Genomic DNA, 20,295 nt, shown 5'->3' with positions numbered 1-20,295 from the left:
TACTAGTAGAAATGTTTGGCTCACATGAGGTTGAGATATACGGGTAGAAGTGAGAAATTTTGGTAGGACATTAACATATTATTTTGGTAGGACATTAACATATTAGTATGAATGACATATACCAGTATGTCCAAGAACATATTCAATAAAAGATTTAATTCTTAGTTCAACCTGAATCAATTTAAGGTATTTCTAAAATAAAAACGAATTGAGGTAAAGGAAAATCAAAGAATTTAAGCACATAAACCTTATTTTCTTAACTTTGTCAATTAATACTTCTTTACAAAATAACAACTTCTTTAATTTTTATAATTATCAAAATCAGGGTTCAATGATTTCAAACAATTTCTCATTATTTATCTAAAAGCTTCTAAATTCAATGTATATTTTTTTTAATTTTCTTTTCATTTTATCCTTTCTTTATGTATGAATTTTTTTTTTACTAATCTATGTATGAAATTTAAAAATTACTCACTAATAATTTTTTTGGCCGACAATTACTGATACTATTTGAGGGACGCACGTTTCGCTGTTGATATCCTTATAATAAAAACTTAATGATTATATTGTACATGTTAAGTGAGAAATATAATAAAACAAGATAACACGAGTAGCCAAAATTAAATAATTTTTTCAACTGCATCCGGAGATGATAGAAAAATGTTAGTCTTTTTGACAAAATTTATGTTTGAGTTTGGTCCAAAAAATAAAAGTTATGTTTGAGTAATATAACTCCTTTGTCTATGATCTTCCCACGCCTTTTATTTATTTATTTTTTTTCAAAACAATTTTAATATTAATAGGGTGAAGTGGTGAACCAGTGGTGGGGAAAAATTTGCCCTCAAAATATTCACCAGAAAAACAGGTGGCCCAAAATTTAAAAAAGGAAAAAGTTGGGCTAGGCCTGCTTGATCTTTTTCCCCATTAGGTTTGGTCTAAGCATTTCTTTAAAAATTAGAGAAACATATTTTTTGGTTTCTACACTTTGCTTGTGTTTTATTATAGGTTCCTACATTATTTTTTTTTTTGGTATTTTGGATCCTTACACTTTTATTTTTTAGTATTTCACGTTCATTCAAGATTCTTATACTTTGTTCATTTTGTTCATTTAGGGACCTAGAACATTGAAAGATGAAAGTATAAAGATCTATAACAAAATACGAGCAAAGTATAGAGATTAAAAGGTATATTTTTCCTAAAAATTATATTACGTTGGTTTAGTTTTAACTTTTTTATTGTCTATTGCCAACAAAAAAAAGTTTTTTTTATGGGCCTATCTTGTCGTCATCTCTAATGCAGCGGGCATTAAAATTATATTATAGATGGTGTAAAAAATAAATAATAATTAAGCCTTACAATATTGAATTAATATTAAGGGTAAAAGAACAAATGCACACCTAAATTATATGTTTAGAAGCTTTTGAGATTTTAAACTTAATTTTGATATAATGTTCTCTTTCAACTTTTGAAAATGGTGTAATATAACATCTATTATTATCAAAAATTAACTTTGACTGTTAGTTGACCAAAAAATGACAAGAAAGGATCTTAAAATTTCATAAAATAACAAAAAAAAATTACAGTAAAGGACCCAAAAAATTATAGAAAAGAACCAAAAAAATTTTATTAGTTGAAATTTAGCTTTTATTAATGGTAGGGGATATATTGTATCATTTTCAAAAGTTGAGAGAAAATATTGGACAACAAATGAGTTTAGGAGTCAGAGATGCTTGTGGAGCTATAATTTATGGGTCAATTTACTCTTTTATTCTAATATTAATAATAGTTAGACTATGACAAAACTTTTTTAAAAAATGAGTTGCAAATATTATATTATGGACATGTATGCTTTAAATTATAATTTTGAAATGCTAGATTTTAATTGTCAAAATGAGCCAATTTGATTTTAGTCACTTGAATGAGTCAAATTAACTCATTCACCTTAGCGATGAAATGTCATACTTATCTATAGTCATACACCAATTTTTCCTCTTGATGTGGGAGTTGAACCCAAATCTTGATAAGGGTGAATCATGAAAGAATCAGAAATTTTTACAGTACTTTAAACATAATTTTGTCCAATAGAAAAATAATTGTGGGTAAAAAAATAAATACAATTCCTTCAACAATCAACTATTGTGTGTAGAATTTTATTTTAATCATGGAAGTTGTTGAACATAACCTCTTATTTATTTTAATCATGGAATTTTATTTTAATCTATGTAGCCGATCTCATCTATTGGCATAATATTTGTTGTCGTCATTTATATAAATTATTAGGAAGAATTACCCTCACTAATGATTCCAATTACCCCAGTCTCATGAAATGCATCAGTTACTACCAAGTTTCAAATCTCTTAATTGTAAATAAGTTTTTCGTGCAATTACAAAAATATATTTATTTTATTTTATTTTTTTAAATAATTCATCCACTACTAGTTGCCAGATCTCTGGCTGGCCTTTGCCATTGGAGAACATCTCACCACTACTGCCGGTTATCAGGGAACTTGCCGGGGGCCAGAGCTCTAGCAACTTGGTTGCCAAAATGATAAATAACCATTAGACCACTCATGGTTAGTGATATAATAGTACAAAATATTATATTTATACACACACACACATCTAATATCTTGTGTCCAAAATGGGAAATAACAATAACAATTTGAATATAGAAAAATTATAACTTGGTTATGAGAAAATTACAACTTAAGTAAATGACAACTTGGGTATTGGAAGATGAGAAAAAATGACAATTAGAGTATAGGAAAATGACAACTTAGTTATATGTAAACAATAACTTGGTTTTTTATTAGAATAACAACTTAATTTAATACAAATGACCACTCGACCTATGTTAAATACTTAAGATCACATTTTAAAATTCCCATTATATCTCCAAGATTTAATGGCTTCCTGTACCACAGTAGAACCGCGCCACAACTTAACCAAGTTGTGATGAAATTTTCACTTCATACATTCACAGTGATGTTTACAATTCTCTCTTAACGCAACCTGAAATGATAATACAAGTAAAAGTGTATGAATTTCTTAATTAGGAGATTGGATATAGACAATGAAGTTGAGTAAGCAAATTAGTTGGAACTCTTTAACTCAAGAAATTAATGAACAATTGCTCAAAGTTGTTGAAGATAGTGAATGTCATGCTCAATCTCTAACCTACTAGACCTAAATGAAGCTCCTATTTATAGTTATTGTGAGATTATAACCGTTGGAGATAGTTTAGTTTGGAGACTTTATTCACAAGAACTAGTTGTTTAGGTGAATTAAATGGACTTGTATTAAAGCAACTGTTATGTAGTTTGAATACTGAGACATTGAAATGACCTTTCCAACCTTTAGTAAGAGCAGGATAAACTGTAGTCGATTATCAAGCGCTTGAGAAACATTTTCTCTAAGTCATAAGCCTTTCATATTCTTGTATCTAAGGACAAATACCCAACCACTTGTGTTCTGCATTTTTCCAGGGACACCATATCCGAGTACTATTTTACTCTAGTCGACTATGAGTGTATCAAAGGAGAAGGACCATGAAGTCTAATCTTTATGTAGTCATATAGAGCATTAAAGCCCATAATAGTTGAATACGTTTTACACAAGCAAACACAGATAAACAAAACACCTGTGTTCGAATATTGCTCTTGGTAATCAACTATTCTTTTCCAAAAGTTAACGCAAGTTTGAAAACAAAACAACGATAGTCGAATAAGAGTTTTCTTGAATGCACAATACTCAGCTACACCATGTCTAATAATCGACTGCTCTGTTAAGCATGTCATCCTTACTCCAGTATTGTAACATCTTCCTTTTCTGGAAAGTCCCTTGAACAAAGGGAATTAAAATAGGGAGAATGATAGAGAAGTTCTAAAAGAATCAATTAATTTAAGTTAGGTCTCAAGTGTCAAATTGCAGAAAGTTACAATTCAATCTTTCAATTTTACAACTCCGTTGTAATGAATTTGCAATTTGTATTCCAAATTTTAACAAGAAAAATAATTTTTTTTATTCTTCAACCATGTTTAGGCAATGGATGATTGCACGTGTCCCTCATTGACACTTGTGAATTTTTCCATAATGCTTTAGAAGATCTTCTTCATGTTCTTCGTGACTGCAAGCTTACTAGAACTTGTTGGCAGCTTATCCTCCCGCTTTTGTATGCCAATGATTTTTAAACCTCACATTTAGGCAATGGATGATTCATTGCCACTAATTTTAAATGCAACGCAAGTGTACAGATTAGAAAAGGTACAACGAAAGCAAGGTCGTCCCACACAGAATTAAAGTAAGAGGGATTGGGCACAAATTAAATTCATTTTCATCTTAGTTAAGCAACTCAATCCAAGGGTGAATTTTAGTGAAGAAAATTGAAATGCAAATAAAAGTAATAAGAATAACTCCAAGGAAAGGCAAGAATTAAGAAACACCCTAGGAATTCTAATCCTTTTCATACCTGCAATTCATTCCCTCCTAGTTATCTAGTTTAACTTCAACTTCAGAATCAAAGCTTTTAATTAGATTTTTTTAAGTGTCTTTCGATCCACAAAATCTCATGATCTAATTTAATGCTATGATGTCTCATATGCAAAGTTAAGATTCAAATATGCACAAGCCTTACAAAAATTACCTAGGGTCCTTGAGCATTACATTGCAAAAGTTGGAAAGTACTTTACCCAAATAGGCCCTATGCCTATGTCAAGTGCAAATTTGATAGCTTCTAATCTTACCTTGCTTAATCAAAGGTCTAATTGCAATTATCTTCTTTCAAAGGCAAATTTCAACACCCAAACACACTAGAATTAGAAAAATGTTATTTATCTCTTTGAATCTTCTCTCTCTCTTCCTTCAAATCCTTTCCCTTGTCTCAGGGTCCCCTAAAATAAAAATATGATAGAGCCCCTCATTATTTTACTAAGACTTATCGAAGGAAGTCAAAGGGGAAGAATGACTCTAGTAGAATAATGGTAACTGGTCCAGAGGTTTATCCTTCGGTCTCTAGCCGTAAGGAACAGTAACGTGGGATCTTTGACCATAACTAAGATCTTTTGGGAGGTATGGGCTAGGGGGGAAGCCATGCTGTCCATGCTGTGGGTATATTTTATCTTTTTGCTTGTATTATGGGGATATCCGGGGAAAGAGGAAGAGAAGGGAGAGGAGAGACTGGCCTCTCGAATGCCAGAAGGAGTGAACCCTCTTGTGAGGTTTGAGCTTGTAATGTTGTTACTTTTGTGATCATTCAGGGGAGATAGGGTTTTGGCCAGAATCAGAGGAAGACTTGTAACTCTGATTCGGTTTCTCTCAATTTATTAATATCAAAACCTCAACATTTTCCCCTCATTTATTGTTATTATTGTCTTTATTGCTGTTTCTGTGGAGATATTGGTTCAGGTCATATTAATTGGCATCAGAGCAGTACGAATTCTGGGTAGTTAAGAGAAGTTATGGCGGAAGAAGTGCAGTATTCTGAGCGAGAAGTACAAGAGTTGAAGGAGGCAGTCGGGGTATTGAATAAGGATGTAAGTGACATCAAGGGAACCTTGAAGACTATTAGTGATACTCTGGTACAACTGGAAAAGAAGGTGGCAAGGCCACGTGAGGAAGAACAAGAAGGCACTCATCATGCAGAGTCTTCTGAGAATAGTACAGGGGGTGGGACAGAGGGAGGAAGGTTTCGGAAACTGGAACTACCTTTATTCTCAGGCGAGGATCCTCTCGGGTGGCTTTTCAGAGTGGAACGGTACTTTCACGTCAACTCCATAGCCGAACATGAGAAGCTCGAAGCAGCAATAGTATGTCTGGAGGGAAAAGCAGTGAACTGGTACCAGTGGCTTGATACGCGGGTACCATTGAGTAACTGGCCAGAATTTAAAAGGGAGTTGCTGTGGCGATTCCACGCTTCACAACCCGGCGGTGAATATGAACGACTATTTACAGCTAAGCAAGAGAAGTCTGTGCTAGAATTTGTAGAGGAATTTGAACTATTATCGGCGCCATTAAAGGAAGCTTCCGAGGAGTGTTTGATCGGTGCATTCAGGTCTGGACTCAAGACAGAGGTTAGGGCTGAACTGAAAGTGACGAAGGCGGCGACTCTGCGGGAACTGATGGAAATGGCAGTATGTATTGAAGAAAGAAACCGGATGCTGGAAGATTGCAGAGACACGAGAGGAACCCGAGTTCAGCGGACCCATCTCGGATCCAAACCCGACCCGACCCAGGTCACTTATTTTCCACGCGTGACTCACGTGACTGAAGGAGGAAGGAACGCCAGTGTGGTCGCGTCTTCTTCCGCGTCCAGTGCGAAGAAAAATGACATTGGAACAGAACCTTCTAAGGCTGGGAGCAGCACAAATTCTGGAACCACAGCGAGGAGAGGAGGAAATTCTCGTCGACTCCCTGATTCTGAAATTGCAAGACGCAGAGAGCTTGGGCTTTGTTTCAAATGTGAAGACAAATACAGCCCCACTCATCAATGTAAAAATAAGAACCTTCAAGTGTTGATAATGGAGTTAGGAGCCAACACAGAAGGCGAAGAAGATGATTCAGCACTCGAAAATGACGGTGGATATTCTGAACCTACTGAGGACGGTACGCAGATGGAATTATCTCTTAATTCCATGGCTGGGTTTGGTGATAACCACACCATGAAAGTCAAGGGAAAGATTGGAGACACACAGATAATCATTCTCATTGACAGTGGTGCCACCCATAATTTCATTGCTGAAGATCTGCACAGTAAGTTAAGTCTACCCTTTGATGAAATATCTGAATACACCATTACAGTAGGGGATGGGTATGCTATAAAAGGGAAGAGGCGTTGTAAGGATCTATGTTTAAGTGTTCAGAATCTTAATATAGTCCAAACTTTCTACCCTTTTAAGCTGAGTGGAGTTGATGTAGTGCTGGGAATGGAATGGCTGAAATCCTTAGGAGATGTAAAGGTTAATTGGAACCAATTAACGATGAAAATTGGCAACAAGGATAAGAGAGTATGCTTGCAAGGGGACCCCTCCCTTACTCGAGCCCAAACCACATTCAGGTCTCTAATTCGTTTAGTAGGTAAGAAAGGAGAAGGGTTTCTAATTGAATATAAAGGGATTAGTAGCAGCACTGAAGATACAACAGTCTTGAGCCCAGAAATTCAGAATTTACTAGAAAAATTTCCTACAGTCTGCAAGGTTTTGGAAGGCCTACCCCCTCCGCGAGCACAAGACCACGCTATCATAATTAAGCCAGGGGAGCAGCCACCAAATATCAGGCCTTACCGGTACCCTCATTTGCAGAAGAATGAAATAGAAAACTTGGTGACAAATATGCTGAAGTCAGGAATTATTCAGCCAAGTACTAGTCCTTATTCAAGCCCGGTACTGTTAGTTAAGAAGAAAGACGGAAGTTGGAGGTTCTGTGTTGATTATAGAGCCTTAAATAAAATTACTGTTCCGGATAAGTTCCCAATCCCAGCCATTGACGAGTTGCTAGATGAATTGAAGGGAGCTACAATTTTTTCCAAGCTAGATTTAAAATCTGGGTACCACCAAATACGAATCAAGGCTGGGGATGAGCCTAAAACAGCATTCCGAACACATGAGGGGCACTATGAATTTAAGGTGATGCCTTTCAGATTAACTAATGCTCCCTCCACTTTTCAATCATTGATGAATGAGGTATTTCGAGAGTACTTGCGCAAGTTTGTGTTGGTGTTTTTTGATGACATTCTCATATACAGTGATGGCCTAACCTCACATTTGAAGCATTTGGAGACTGTTTTCTCTATTTTGAAGGAAAACCAGCTGGTTATTAATTTAAAGAAATGCAGTTTTGTGCAACCAAAGATTGAATATTTAGGCCATTTAATATCAAAAGAAGGGGTGCAAGCCGATCCAAGCAAGATAGAAAGCATGGTGAATTGGCCTAAACCTAAGAATGTAAAATCATTAAGGGGATTCCTAGGGCTGACTGGATACTATCGACGATTTGTCAAGAATTATGGGAAAATCACTAGTCCTCTTACTGAACTACTCAAGAAGGATTCTTTTAAGTGGTCCCAAGAAGCAGAAAAAGCTTTTGATCAACTCAAAACAACCATGACTACACTACCCGTGCTTGCTATGCCTGATTTCTCCATTCCTTTTGAGTTAGAAACTGATGCATCGGGAACGGGAGTAGGGGCTGTTTTGATGCAACAAGGCAGACCAGTGGCTTATTATAGTCAAAAGCTTTCAAATAGGGCTCAACAATGCTCTATTTACGAAAGGGAGCTTATGGCTATTGTAATGGCAGTCAAGAAGTGGCGACATTATCTTTGGGGGCACAAATTTACCATCCGCATTGATCAAAAGGCTCTGAAATACCTGCTGGAGCAAAGAGTAGTTGACGAGAACCAGCAAAAATGGGTCTCCAGATTGATGGGATTCAAATTCGAAATTGTGTATAAGCCCGGGAAAGAGAATAGGGCTGCTGATGCTCTGTCTAGGCAAGATGAGTCACTTGAACTAATGGGATTTTCATTATGGCAGTATGATGATGTGGAAGAATGGGAAAGAGAGGTACTAGCTGACCCGAAATTGAGCAAAATTCTGCAGCAACTCATTACCTACCAATAAAGAGGGGGTAGAAGGTTACAGCTTGATACATGGATGTCTACACTACAAGGAGAGGTTAGTTCTACCAAGGGAGTCCACCAGAATTCCTTTGCTCCTCAAAGAATATCATGACTCCCCAATGGGGGGCCATTCGGGCTACTTACGCACCTACAAGCGGCTGTCCAATGTAGTGTATTGGGAGGGAATGAAAAGAGATGTCCAGCAATATGTGGCAAGTTGTGAGGTGTGCCAGAAGAATAAATACCAAGCTTTATCCCCGGCTGGACTGCTGCAACCATTGCCCATTCCACAAAATGTGTGGGAGGATATTAGCATGGATTTTATTACTGGACTTCCTAAATCCAAGAGGTATGACACAATACTAGTTGTGGTGGACAGACTTACTAAATATGGCCATTTTTTCCCATTATCCCACCCTTTTTCTGCCAAAGATGTTGCTGAAAGCTTTATAAGGGAGATTGTCAAGTTGCATGGGTTTCCTAAAACTATTGTTTCAGATCGGGACAGGGTTTTTATAAGCCACTTTTGGCAGGAATTGTTCAAGCAAGCCGGCACACAACTCTGTCTCAGTTCCTCTTACCATCCAGAATCAGATGGACAAACTGAGGTGATCAATCGAAGCTTGGAAACTTACTTGCGTTGCTTTGCAAACGAAAAGCCTTCACAATGGGCTAAATGGCTATCTTGGGCTGAGTATTGGTATAATACTTCCTATCATGGGGCAGCCGGTATGACACCCTTTAAAGCGGTGTATGGTCGGGATCCTCCAGCATTCTTGAAGTTGAGTGGTGAACCCTCAGCTATAGAGGATGTAAACGAGCAAATTCAGGTTCGGAATCAGATCATCTCCCTTTTGCGGGATAATTTGGCTAAGGCTCAAAGCAAAATGAAAGAGCAAGCCAATAAACATAGAAGAGATGTCCAGTTCAATGTTGGAGATTTTGTCTTTGTGAAATTGAGACCCTACAGGCTGAAAACATTGGCTAAGAGAGTCAATGAAAAGTTGAGCCCTCGTTTTTATGGCCCTTTCAAGGTTCTTGCGAAAGTTGGGAATGTAGCCTACAAACTGGAATTGCCACCCACAGCTCGTATTCACCCGGTTTTTCATGTTTCACAACTGAAACAATCTGTGCCTTCGATGGTGGTGAACCCTACCATTCCTCCGGCCCTTTCTAGTGAACTAGAACTACAGGTGCAGCCCGAAGATATTCGAAGAGTTCGTCGGCTTATGAATGGACAGCAAGAAGTGCTGGTTAAATGGCACGATTTACCTGAATTTGAAAATTCCTGGGAAGGTGCAGACCTGATTTGCAAGCAATTTCCAGCATTTCCCCTTGAGGACAAGGTGAAACTTTTAGGGGAAGGTAATGATAGAGCCCCTCATTATTTTACTAAGACTTATCAAAGGAAGTCAAAGGGGAAGAATGACTCTAGTAGAATAATGGTAACTGGTCCAGAGGTTTATCCTTCGGTCTCTAGCCGTAACGAACAGTAGCGTGGGATCTTTGACCATAACTAAGATCTTTTGGGAGGTATGGGCTAGGGGGGAAGCCATGCTGTCCATGCTGTGGGTATATTTTATCTTTTTGCTTGTATTATGGGGATATCTGGGGAAAGAGGAAGAGAAGGGAGAGGAGAGACTGGCCTCTCGAATGCCAGAAGGAGTGAACCCTCTTGTGAGGTTTGAGCTTGTAATGTTGTTACTTTTGTGATCATTCAGGGGAGATAGGGTTTTGGCCAGAATCAGAGGAAGACTTGTAACTCTGATTCGGTTTCTCTCAATTTATTAATATCAAAACCTCAACATTTTCCCCTCATTTATTGTTATTATTGTCTTTATTGCTGTTTCTGTGGAGATATTGGTTCGGGTCATATTAAGACTAAAAATACTCACAAATTGTAAAGATTAAAAGAAAACAAAATGTTTACAAAGCACGATGAACTAAGATCTAAATGAGTTGAATAAATAAAACTGCCCTAAATAACTCTGTAAGTTTCTAACAAAACCATCTAAAGTATATTAACAATTAGAGAGTAATCAATGATCACCAACATGAAGACTCAAAGCAGCATCCCTTCTTGGTATGTTGCTTTCAGCTTGCTCTACTGGAATCTATGCAAAGCTAGAAACAAACGCTTTTCTGCTAATGCCTCCTTCATCGGGGTAAAGCTTGTGAATGAAATATTGGCATTAATGCAACACACCATCAGAGCAATGACTGTCACAAATCTCCTGACTTCTATATAGTTCTTGTCACTCTCTTTAAGCTTTTGTTTTTACTCTTTCAGCTCCACTCCTTTGTTTCTGCAGCCTAGTACTTCTGCTAACTAAGTGCTGCCTTGTAATAATTTTGGGGCAATGAATTCTTTCACATTCAAGAAAAAGGAATGATCTTGAAAGTACAAGTAAATTAAGACTTTTCATAACCCAACGGCCATTTATATCCTTATAACTAACTCTTCAATAACCCAAAACCAAGGGTATAAGCCAAAAAAACAACCACCTGAGCAAACTCGGAGGGTTGATGAGGAAACCATTGCAACTCCTAAGCGCTCTGTTTCCTTAGGACACATCTTTCATCACCACAACACCGCCCCACCACAGTGCACTTCTCTAAAAAAAAAATAAAAAAAAAAATCCTGGGGCTCTCTATTCAATCATTTTGCAGTGCTCAAACTCCCATTCATTTGTACCAAATGCAGCCTAAAGTCCAAACAGGGGTTGGTTGACCTAGATTACTTTGGTCCCTATTATAGGTGCCTTCAAGAAGGATTTTTTGGTCATTAATGTAAGGCACTTGATAGGGTATTAATTACATTTTTTTAATATTATTGCTATTTAAACTCCTTAACTATGAGAGAGAATGAAATGCAAATTTAAAATTTTTTCATTTAAATAGGGGTAAAATTGAAAGTTTATTTTATTTTCATACAAAATTAATGACTTAACTACTTTTTTTTTTTAGTTTCAGTAGGAGTTAGAAGTATGTTACAACAGGGACCAGAGGGAGTACTCCCTAAATGTTTAAATGCTATATCAATGCTGGAAATTAATGCTAGATTGTTATTTCCAACATGTCATAGACTCATGTATAGCAATCTAGTTCTCAAGCTCCTATATAGAGGTTAAACTTTAAAGCATTATCTTAATGAATTTTAATTTTATTCCTGGTTTTTACAATTTTTCAAGAGAGCAATTGCTTTTTTTCCTCCTCCATTGTTATCATTTATGCCTTCTTCAAGATAATTTGCTGTTATTTTTAGGTTTCAACTTTGTAAATGCTGTTGCTATTATTGGATAACTCCACAAGACATTGAAACACTTAGTAATGAATTTTCTTATATTGCAATCACATTATTTTTATATCATGATGTCACAGCTATTATGCTAAATTTATCATGTTAGTTTTTATCATTGTTGTCATCACTATCATAGAAATTAAATGCTGTAGTTTTGATTAGTTTAATTATTTCATATAAAAAAAATATGAACTAGATTATATAGAATAACATTTAAGAAAATAAGAAGATCTTTTGGGGAAAAAGAAATTCAATTAAACAAGCAGATTCCTTGTGATAATTCTTTTTTGGTTCAATTTGATCTATCACGCAACAATGTAAGATAGTAACAGGCGTCCCTCACCCAATAGTTTCTACAATGTCATCATATATTAGCATCATCAATAAATCTTTACGCCAATCTTACTGCAGGTTGCCTTTGTTTTAATGGCGGATATTGTAATTTCTATTGGGGCTAAAGTTGCTGAAGGTTTGGTGAAACCAACAATTCGCCAAGCACAATATATTTTTTGTGTTAAAAATGTAGTTAAAAACCTTGGCAATGAAAAGAATGAGTTGGTATCAGAAAGGGATCGTATCCTAAGTCTTGTGGAGCAAGCAAAGGAGAGAACTGAAATAATCGAAAAATCTGTAGAGAAGTGGTTGAATGATGTGAAAAATCTGCTGGTAGAAGTGGAGCGGCTGGAACAAGAAATGAAAGAAAACCATTGCTGTCAAGGACAAATTCCTACTTGGAGAAGATATTGTCTATGTAAGGAAATGGTGAAGAAGATAAAGAGAATTGCATGTTTAAAAAATAATGGCAAGTTTGAGCCATTTTCTCACCTTGGTCCTCTTCCAAGCATTGAATACATCTCTTCCCTAAATTTTACTTATTTTGAATCTACAAAAGAAGCTTACAACCAGCTCATGGAGGCAATACAAGATGACAACACTTACATGATAGGGTTGTATGGGATGGGAGGATCTGGGAAAACAAATCTTGCAAAAGAAGTTGGCAGAAAAGCTTTGCAGTTGAATTTGTGTGATCGGGTTATTTTCGTTACTGTTTCTCAAACACCAAATGTTAGAGGTATTCAAGGAAAAATTGCTGACATGCTCTGCATGACACTGAAAGAAGAAATCGAAGAAGGAAGAGCACAAAGGCTATGGCTGAGGCTAAAAGAAGAGAAACGAGTTCTTCTAATTGTGGATGATGTATGGGCAAAGCTCAATTTGGAGAGTATAGGATTTCTCTTAGATGACAACAGCATTCTCAACTTCAAGGTCCTTCTTACAACACGTCTTCGACAAGTATGCGCTTCAATGGAGTGTCAAAGGGAGATTATACTAAATCTCTTATCTCAAGGGGAAGCTTGGATCTTGTTCCAAAAGCATGCAAGAATTGGTAATAGGTTCTCATGCAATCTCTTAAAAGTTGCACGGGAAGTTTCTAATGAATGCAAAGGGTTACCCATTGCAATTGAAGCTGTGGCATGCTCCTTAAAAGGAAAAGGTGATGATGAGTGGAAGGTGGCATTGGAGAGCTTAAGAGGTTCAGAACCTTTTGATGATCATGAGGGAGAAGGAGTAGGATGTGCCTACAATTGCCTCAAACTAAGTTATGATTATTTGAGAAACAAAGAAGCTGAGATGCTCTTGTTATTATGTTCTTTGTTTCCTGAAGACCATGAAATTTTTATAGAGGATTTGATTAAATATGGTGTGGGCCTAGGTTTATGTGGAACCTTTAATTCCTTTGACTTAGCAAGGAGCCGGATCAGAGCAGGCATAAACAAACTTGTAGATTCTTTTTTGCTATTGCATTTAATGCAAAGTGAACATTATGTGAAGATGCATGATATGGTTCGTGATGTAGCTTTGTGGATAGCTTCGAAATCAGTGCATCAAAAAATTCTGGTGGATCTCACAAAAGATCTTAATAGCTTGGCAGAGGATGGAGCTATGAAAGATTCTTTTGCAGTATCTTCATGGTGCAAGGAAATTGATACAATTTATCATCATTTAGATGCTCCAAAGCTCGAGATTCTTTTGATAAATACAATGCAACAGAATTCTCTGAATTTTATGTTGCCATCTTTTGAAGGAGTGAAGAGGCTCAAGGTTATGGCCATGATCAATTCATTTTATCAAACTCCCTTATTATTGCCTCAGTCAACCCATTGCTTGACTAATCTTCGGGCTTTGCGCTTGAGAGGATGGGACTTAGGTGATATGTCATTTATAGTGAGCCTAACAAGGCTTGAGATTCTTGACTTATCAAATTGTTACTTTAAGGATTTGCCTAAAGGAATGGAGAAACTCAGCAAATTGAAGTTGCTGGATTTGTCTCACTATGAAATTCCTGAAAATTTAAATTATGAAGCAATAGGAAGTTGTTTACAACTGGAAGAGTTATATGCATTTGGATATACTCAGAGATGTCATTGTCAACGCATGGAGGATATTGTTACTCTCCCAAGTCTGCAGAGGTTTGTGATCTATCTTGGGAAGTTTGAAACTCTTGATAATGAAGAAAGTGTCAGAGTTTTACAGCTGCTAGATTTCAGTATGTCCAACTTAGGTGCATCTAAGCAAAATCTTCTACAAAGGGCAGAAGTTGTTTGTTTAGAAAATCTTCTTTGAGATTGTAAAAATATCATCCCAGACATGGTCCAAGTTGTGGGAGGCATGGCTGAATTGACCAAACTTTGCCTTCAATCTTGTAAAAAGATAGATTGCCTCATCGATTCAACTAATTATCATGCTACCTCATTTCAAGCAGATGCTTTGTTACCCAAGTTGATCAAGTTGGAGATATCAGAAATGAACAAGTTGTCAGAACTGTGTCGAGGCCCTCCCATCCTAGCGCTTGGGTTCTTCAAGAAATTAGAACAACTTTTCATTGGGAACTGCAAGCAGCTGTACAACATATTTCCAGAGACATGTAACTTATGCAACCTTAAGATCCTGAAAATATGGAACCGTCATTCTTCAGCAATTGCATCACTCTTCTCAATGTCTGTTGCCAGAAGTATGGAACAATTAGAAGAGCTATGGATACAGGGTTGTGATCAATTGAGGCATATAATTACAGGAGAAGGAGGGAATGGTACTAGTACCGGAGAAAATTCTCACACAATGTTCCATAAATTAAAAAAATTCTCCATTTGTGACTGCCCCAAGTTGGAATTTATATTTCCAATATCATTTGTCCAAAATGGTCTTTTGCAGTTGCAAGAGATAGAAATAGAATCTACCTCTGGACAGAAACATGTATTTGGCCAATATGACCATGAGGTAAATGCTTCTCATCAAAATCAGGTCCAAATCATGCTTCCTCCTTTGAAAGTATTCTATCTATACAATGTTGAAAATCTCCTAGGGATATGTCCAGAAAGCTACCATTTGGGGTTCCCATCTTTAGAGGAGCTAGACTGCCAGCGATGTCCAAAATTAACTGCATCATGTATTAGTATAATTATTGGTTCTGAACAAAGACATATGAACAATGTACGTATTTGTATGTGTTTTTCCCCCTTCTCTCTAACTCTGAACTAAGTTTCATTACATGTGTCATTCCCCGTAAGATTGTAAAACATTTTTATTCTATTTTTAGGGAGTTTCGCTTGACAATGAGCAGCAAAATCACTTGACCTCAAATTTGCAACAACTACTGTTAGGAGGATTATCTGAGGTAAGGTTCATATGGTCAGGTCCTGCTCCAAGACCAGTATTGAGTTTCAAGTTCCTTCAATGTTTAAAGGTAGAGAACTGTGCAAACCTGAAATCAATCTTCTCCACGGTCATCAATAGAAGCCTACCTGAGTTAACACTCCTAAGCATATGCAACTGTGAGGAACTGGAAGAAATTATGGCAGAGAATGCAGAACCAGAAAGTCTATCCAATATAGAAGTTTGCTTTCCAAAACTAAGTGAGCTGAGGATTGAGAAGTGCAATAAGTTGAAAAGCCTTTTCCATGTTGCTATGATAAGAATGCTTCCACAACTGAGCTTTATACATGTATCATGTGCTGCTCAGTTAGAAGAGGCTTTTCAATGTAGCAGTGAAGGCAATAGTGATTACGGAGACCAAGTTATGCTTCCAGAGTTAAGAAAAATAGAACTACAAAACTTGCCAAGTTTTGGGAACATTTTCAAAGGGTTTAATTTTCAAGCACCAAAAGTTCAACAACTTTATATAAGTAAATGCCCAGAATTTTCTCCAAGTGTCAGAAGAGGAACTCAAGTGACTACTTCTCACAACACAACAGAGGTACTGATCAGTATTTTTTTTTCACTTTTTCTGTTTATTTACTTTTTTTCAAGTATAAATTTCTAAATTCATAATGGTAAGCGTAATTTTCATTATATTTGCAAAAAAAAAAAAAATAACTTAGGATTAAAAAATTAAACATGAGCTATCTGGTTATTGAAATGGTTATCCTTTTCCAATTTTAGTAATTGTGTTGGTGCATGATTTTTTTTTTTTTAAATTGATCATGAGATGTAATGTGAAGTCAATATTAACATGTTTGAAAATGATTGAAATATTTTGAATGCATGAAGGCCAAATACCGTTTTCAACTTGAGAGTATTTTATTGTTCAATATCTATACTTGAAAGTAATTGCTTCATTTAGATATTTTTATCTGTCATATTCCCCCTTGTCATTTATGAAATCACAGTTTTGCATGGATCATAATTTATCCACCAACTTTATTCCTTTTTAACTATCAATCACTTTGTTTAGCAAAATTTAAACATTTAACTAAAATATTACATGTGGCTGGTTCAAAACTTGTGCTGAATTATTGCATGTTGAATACCTCCTAAATGTGAAGAATGAGAAGAAACTCATCATTTTTACTGAATAAATGCCTCATCAAACATGACAGTATAAGACTGACAATTTTAAATTTATGTAGAGACAAGTATTTTGGTTGATTGTTGCCACTTGCAATTTAGAAGCTTTCCTAAGCTTGGAAGTTCTGCATGTGACCAAAAGTAGAGAAGAAGGAATTTTCCAAATCCAAGCTGCTGGAGAACTCAGTAGTAATAGTGAATTGAAGCCATTGAACTCAAATTTGGGGTATTTGACGTTATATGATCTACCAGAGCTGAAATTTATCTGGAATGGGTTCTCAAAATTTTTGAGCCTTGATAAACTGACACATGTATCAATTCAGAAGTGTCCAAAAGTCAAAACAATCTTCTCCTTAGCTTTTATTAGATGCCTACCCAAGTTACAATCCTTGTCAGTATCAAACTGTGAGGAATTGGAAGAAATCATATCTTTAAATTCAGAGGATGCACAAATCAGCGCTGTGCACATACCAGAGGTTTCTCAATCTAACAAGGTTTATAGGCATGGCAGCGAAGACAGAAGTGACAGTCAGGATGAAATCATTCTTCCAGACTTGAGAAAAATAGAGCTCAAAAAATTGCCAAGCTTTGCTAACATTTTCCATGGATTTAACTTTCAAACTCCCAAACTTCAACAGCTCTATGTAGATAGAGTGCCCAAATTTGCTCAAAGAGGAACTCATATGAATACACTTCATTACACAAAAGAGGTAATTGTCAATCTAGTTATTTTGACATCCACCATTTAATGTTCATAATGTAATATTACATATTGCTAATTTAAACTTGAAGGTTGACTTATAACTGCATATCAATGTCTCTTAAATGTGCACAAGTGAAAGAAGATCATCATACTTTCTCATTATTAAATGATCAAATTTGATACCTTTTAACTGAATGTAGAAGAGGCAAATATTCTGGTTGATTACTAAAGCCTCCAATGAACAATGGAAGCAAAGGCATCGTGCAGCTTTGCAAGCTTCTCTAAACTTAGAAGTCCTTCATCTGAGTATGTGTCAAGCAGAAGGAATTTTCCAAGGCGAAGGAGAACTTGGTAGTAACAGTGAATTGAAGCCATTGAACTCCAACTTGGAGTATCTGAAGTTATGTGATCTACCTGAGCTAAGATTCATCTGGAAAGGGCTCAAAAACTTTCTTAGCCTTGAGAAACTTACAAGAGTATCAATCTCTAGCTGCCCAAAATTAAAAACTATATGCTCCCCAAGCATTGTTAGATGTCTACCCAAGTTACATTCATTGAGGATATCAAATTGTGCTGAATTAGAGGAAATCATGTCTTCAAATTCCATGAATGCACAACTCAGTCACCCTTATGTTTGTCACCAACAAGTGTGCTTCCCACAACTGAGTAAAATCACAGTTGAGCAGTGCAACAAGTTGAAGTGCATTTTCAATGATCTTATGGCCTATCATTTACCAGAGCTGCAGTCTCTTGAAATCAAGGATTGCTGTCAAATGGAAAGGGTTTTGAGAGTTAAAACTGAAGATCTAGATGGAAAGCAGACATTATTTCCAAAACTGACAAAACTTGTGCTGGAAAGTTTACCAATGTTTTTTGAGATTTTGCCCGGCCTTACTTTGCCACCTGGGTTTAATTTGCAGCCTTGGCATGAATACGTAGTCATGGATTGTCCTAAATATAATCACGCCTACACTGAAGCTAGCACTTCTTATTTGGATGCAATACCAGAGGTAACTAAGTACAACACTTCTTCGATATATCATTGCATGTGTGTTAAGAAGTGTATCCATGGAAAATTGAGAACTCTTTCCTTCATCGTCAACAGGAGGGTTTTTCATTTAGATGGAACCTGAGGTAGAATGCACACTTCTAATCATGTCTTACAATTAAATATCTTACAAATAATTTTCAAATCATTAAAAATTAAAATGACCACATTCACTCAAATAAAAAAAAAAAAAAAGACCACGCATGACACACATCTATTGCTATAAGGGTTTTGTGTTGAAGGTTTTTTCTTCCACTTTTTGTTGCTGGCAAAAAAGGGTGGTTCTTTTCTTGAAAAAATGTTTACATAAAAACAATCTTATAATTTGAAATTCTGTCTTATATTAGTTCTCTGTTCATATTTTAACATCACATGTTTTTATGCATGTTGTTTGTTTTAAATTTTGAAGGCATCATCATTTCCATTTTCTTGATAGGATTGACACAAGTTAGTTCTATTTCTTTGGCAAGAGTAGCATCACATATTTATTTGGCTAAAATAAGAATTGCCTTCACTTTCAGTTTAGCATACACTGATAATGTATAGTCCCTTCATTCAAACGTAAGACATATTTTGAGGAGTTGGATGTTAAAAATGTAAGACATTTTTAGTCTTTTAAGGAGTGATCATTGTTGAAGGCATTTTTAGTCTTTCAAAGTGTAATCATTACTTTTTTTTTTAAAGCACCCTTATTGAATAATCACTTTATATTTATTTCAGAATGAAACACCCTATTAAATAGGGGTAAATACGGAAAGATAGGATTAGCTTGAAGACAAATAAATATTTTATTGGGAGTGAAATTTGGTTAAAAATATCTTATATTTTGAAACGGAGGGAGTACTTAATTGTAAAATTACATGTAAAAAAAGAAAGTCATCACGCCTTGCTATGATTATTAACTCATCAAAAGTTGACAATACAAGAACTGACACTTTTTGGTAATGTAGAAGGCACGGAGAAATTCTCAGCCTGGTTTTAATCAAAATGTGAGGCTTGGCCTTAAGCTAGCATGGAATCCTCCATGTAATGGTTGGATTACTATCAAAGTTGATGGGGCTTTTGATGAAGTGAACAAGATAGCAGGCTGTGGTGGTCTGATCAGAGACCATAATGGGAACTTTGTTCATGGGTTCATGCATCATATTGGCAGAGGAAACAGCTTAAATGCACAACTTTGGGCCTGCATCATGGGACTCAAGGGAGCTTGGGATGCTGGGTTTCGCAGAGCTATACTAGAGACAGATTCTCTGCAAGTTGTGAGACTGTTTGGGAAGGATGTGCAGGAAAGATTCCTAGCAGAAGCAGAAGAGGAACTTGTATACTTAATATTTAGTATGCTAGGTAGGAACTGGAAGGTTTGGCTTGCGCATCGCAAGCCGGAGGGCAATGTGGTGGCAGACTTGCTTGCCAAGTTAGCATTGCAAGCGTGGCCTGGTTACCACTACTTTAACCATCCACCAAAACAAGTTGAGAAGCTTGTTTTAGAGGAAGCTAGGAAGCCATTGTTAATGTAAATGTAATTAATATAAACTGTTGGAAGATGTCTAGTTTGCAAAATTGTGTTTAGCACTGCTTCTATTATTGCGTGGAGCTCAAGATTTAGTTCCTAGTTGGAGCATTACTCGTTAGTAGTTGTAGTGAAAGGAAGCTCCTGCGCGCGCGCGCTCATATATGTACAGATGTATATTGATATATGCTATTCAAATTAAAGTTACCTCAATTAAAGTAATTTATACGCATTTATTATTGATAAAAGGAATATATGTACGAGTTTGCTGAAA

At 36.2% G+C, this 20,295-nt stretch overlaps 2 protein-coding genes across 7 annotated transcripts in view; both read left to right on the top strand.

The window, feature by feature from the left end:
- The window catches only part of LOC129302202 (disease resistance protein At4g27190-like), a 23,114-nt gene extending 8,574 nt beyond the window's left edge, over window positions 1–14,540 (top strand). For 2 of the 3 annotated variants that reach the window (XM_054940911.1, XM_054940909.1), the window contains one exon: window positions 12,327–14,540. In XM_054940911.1, the coding sequence (XP_054796886.1) occupies window positions 12,342–14,540 (2,199 nt within the window). In that variant the 5' untranslated portion in view covers window positions 12,327–12,341. Of the gene's footprint in view, window positions 1–1,112; window positions 1,185–12,326 lie in introns of all 3 variants that reach the window. The other variant, XM_054940910.1, reaches the window with a different exon arrangement.
- LOC129302201 (uncharacterized) lies at window positions 14,431–20,295 on the top strand. 4 transcript variants are annotated; one of them, XM_054940905.1, is made up of 5 exons: window positions 14,431–15,407; window positions 15,514–16,170; window positions 16,823–17,470; window positions 17,664–18,473; window positions 19,465–20,295. In XM_054940905.1, exons 1-5 carry the CDS (start codon window positions 14,565–14,567, stop codon window positions 20,026–20,028), a joined length of 3,522 nt encoding a protein of 1,173 aa, XP_054796880.1. In that variant the 5' UTR covers window positions 14,431–14,564; the 3' UTR covers window positions 20,029–20,295. The 4 variants fall into 4 exon arrangements, with proteins under 4 accessions (XP_054796880.1, XP_054796879.1, XP_054796881.1 ...); XM_054940904.1 differs by having other exon boundaries at window positions 19,462–20,295; XM_054940906.1 differs by having other exon boundaries at window positions 17,664–18,597; window positions 19,465–19,571.

Source organism: Prosopis cineraria, unplaced genomic scaffold, assembly GCF_029017545.1.
Source record: "Prosopis cineraria cultivar Desert tree isolate PC_DT_omini unplaced genomic scaffold, ASM2901754v1 PC2, whole genome shotgun sequence".
Classification (NCBI taxonomy): Eukaryota; Viridiplantae; Streptophyta; class Magnoliopsida; order Fabales; family Fabaceae; genus Prosopis; species Prosopis cineraria.
The sequence above is the reverse complement of the archived record's forward strand: the minus strand, read 5'-3'. Positions and strand labels throughout refer to the sequence as shown.

Coding starts and splice junctions, on each gene's coding strand:
- LOC129302201 (XM_054940904.1), top strand. CDS start 14,565: ATGGTCCAAGTTGTGGGAGGCATGGCTGAATTGACCAAACTTTGCCTT. Junction 16,171..16,822: donor CTTCTCACAACACAACAGAG/GTACTGATCAGT, acceptor AAATTTATGTAG/AGACAAGTATTTTGGTTGAT. Junction 18,474..19,461: donor ATTTGGATGCAATACCAGAG/GTAACTAAGTAC, acceptor TTGGTAATGTAG/AAGGCACGGAGAAATTCTCA.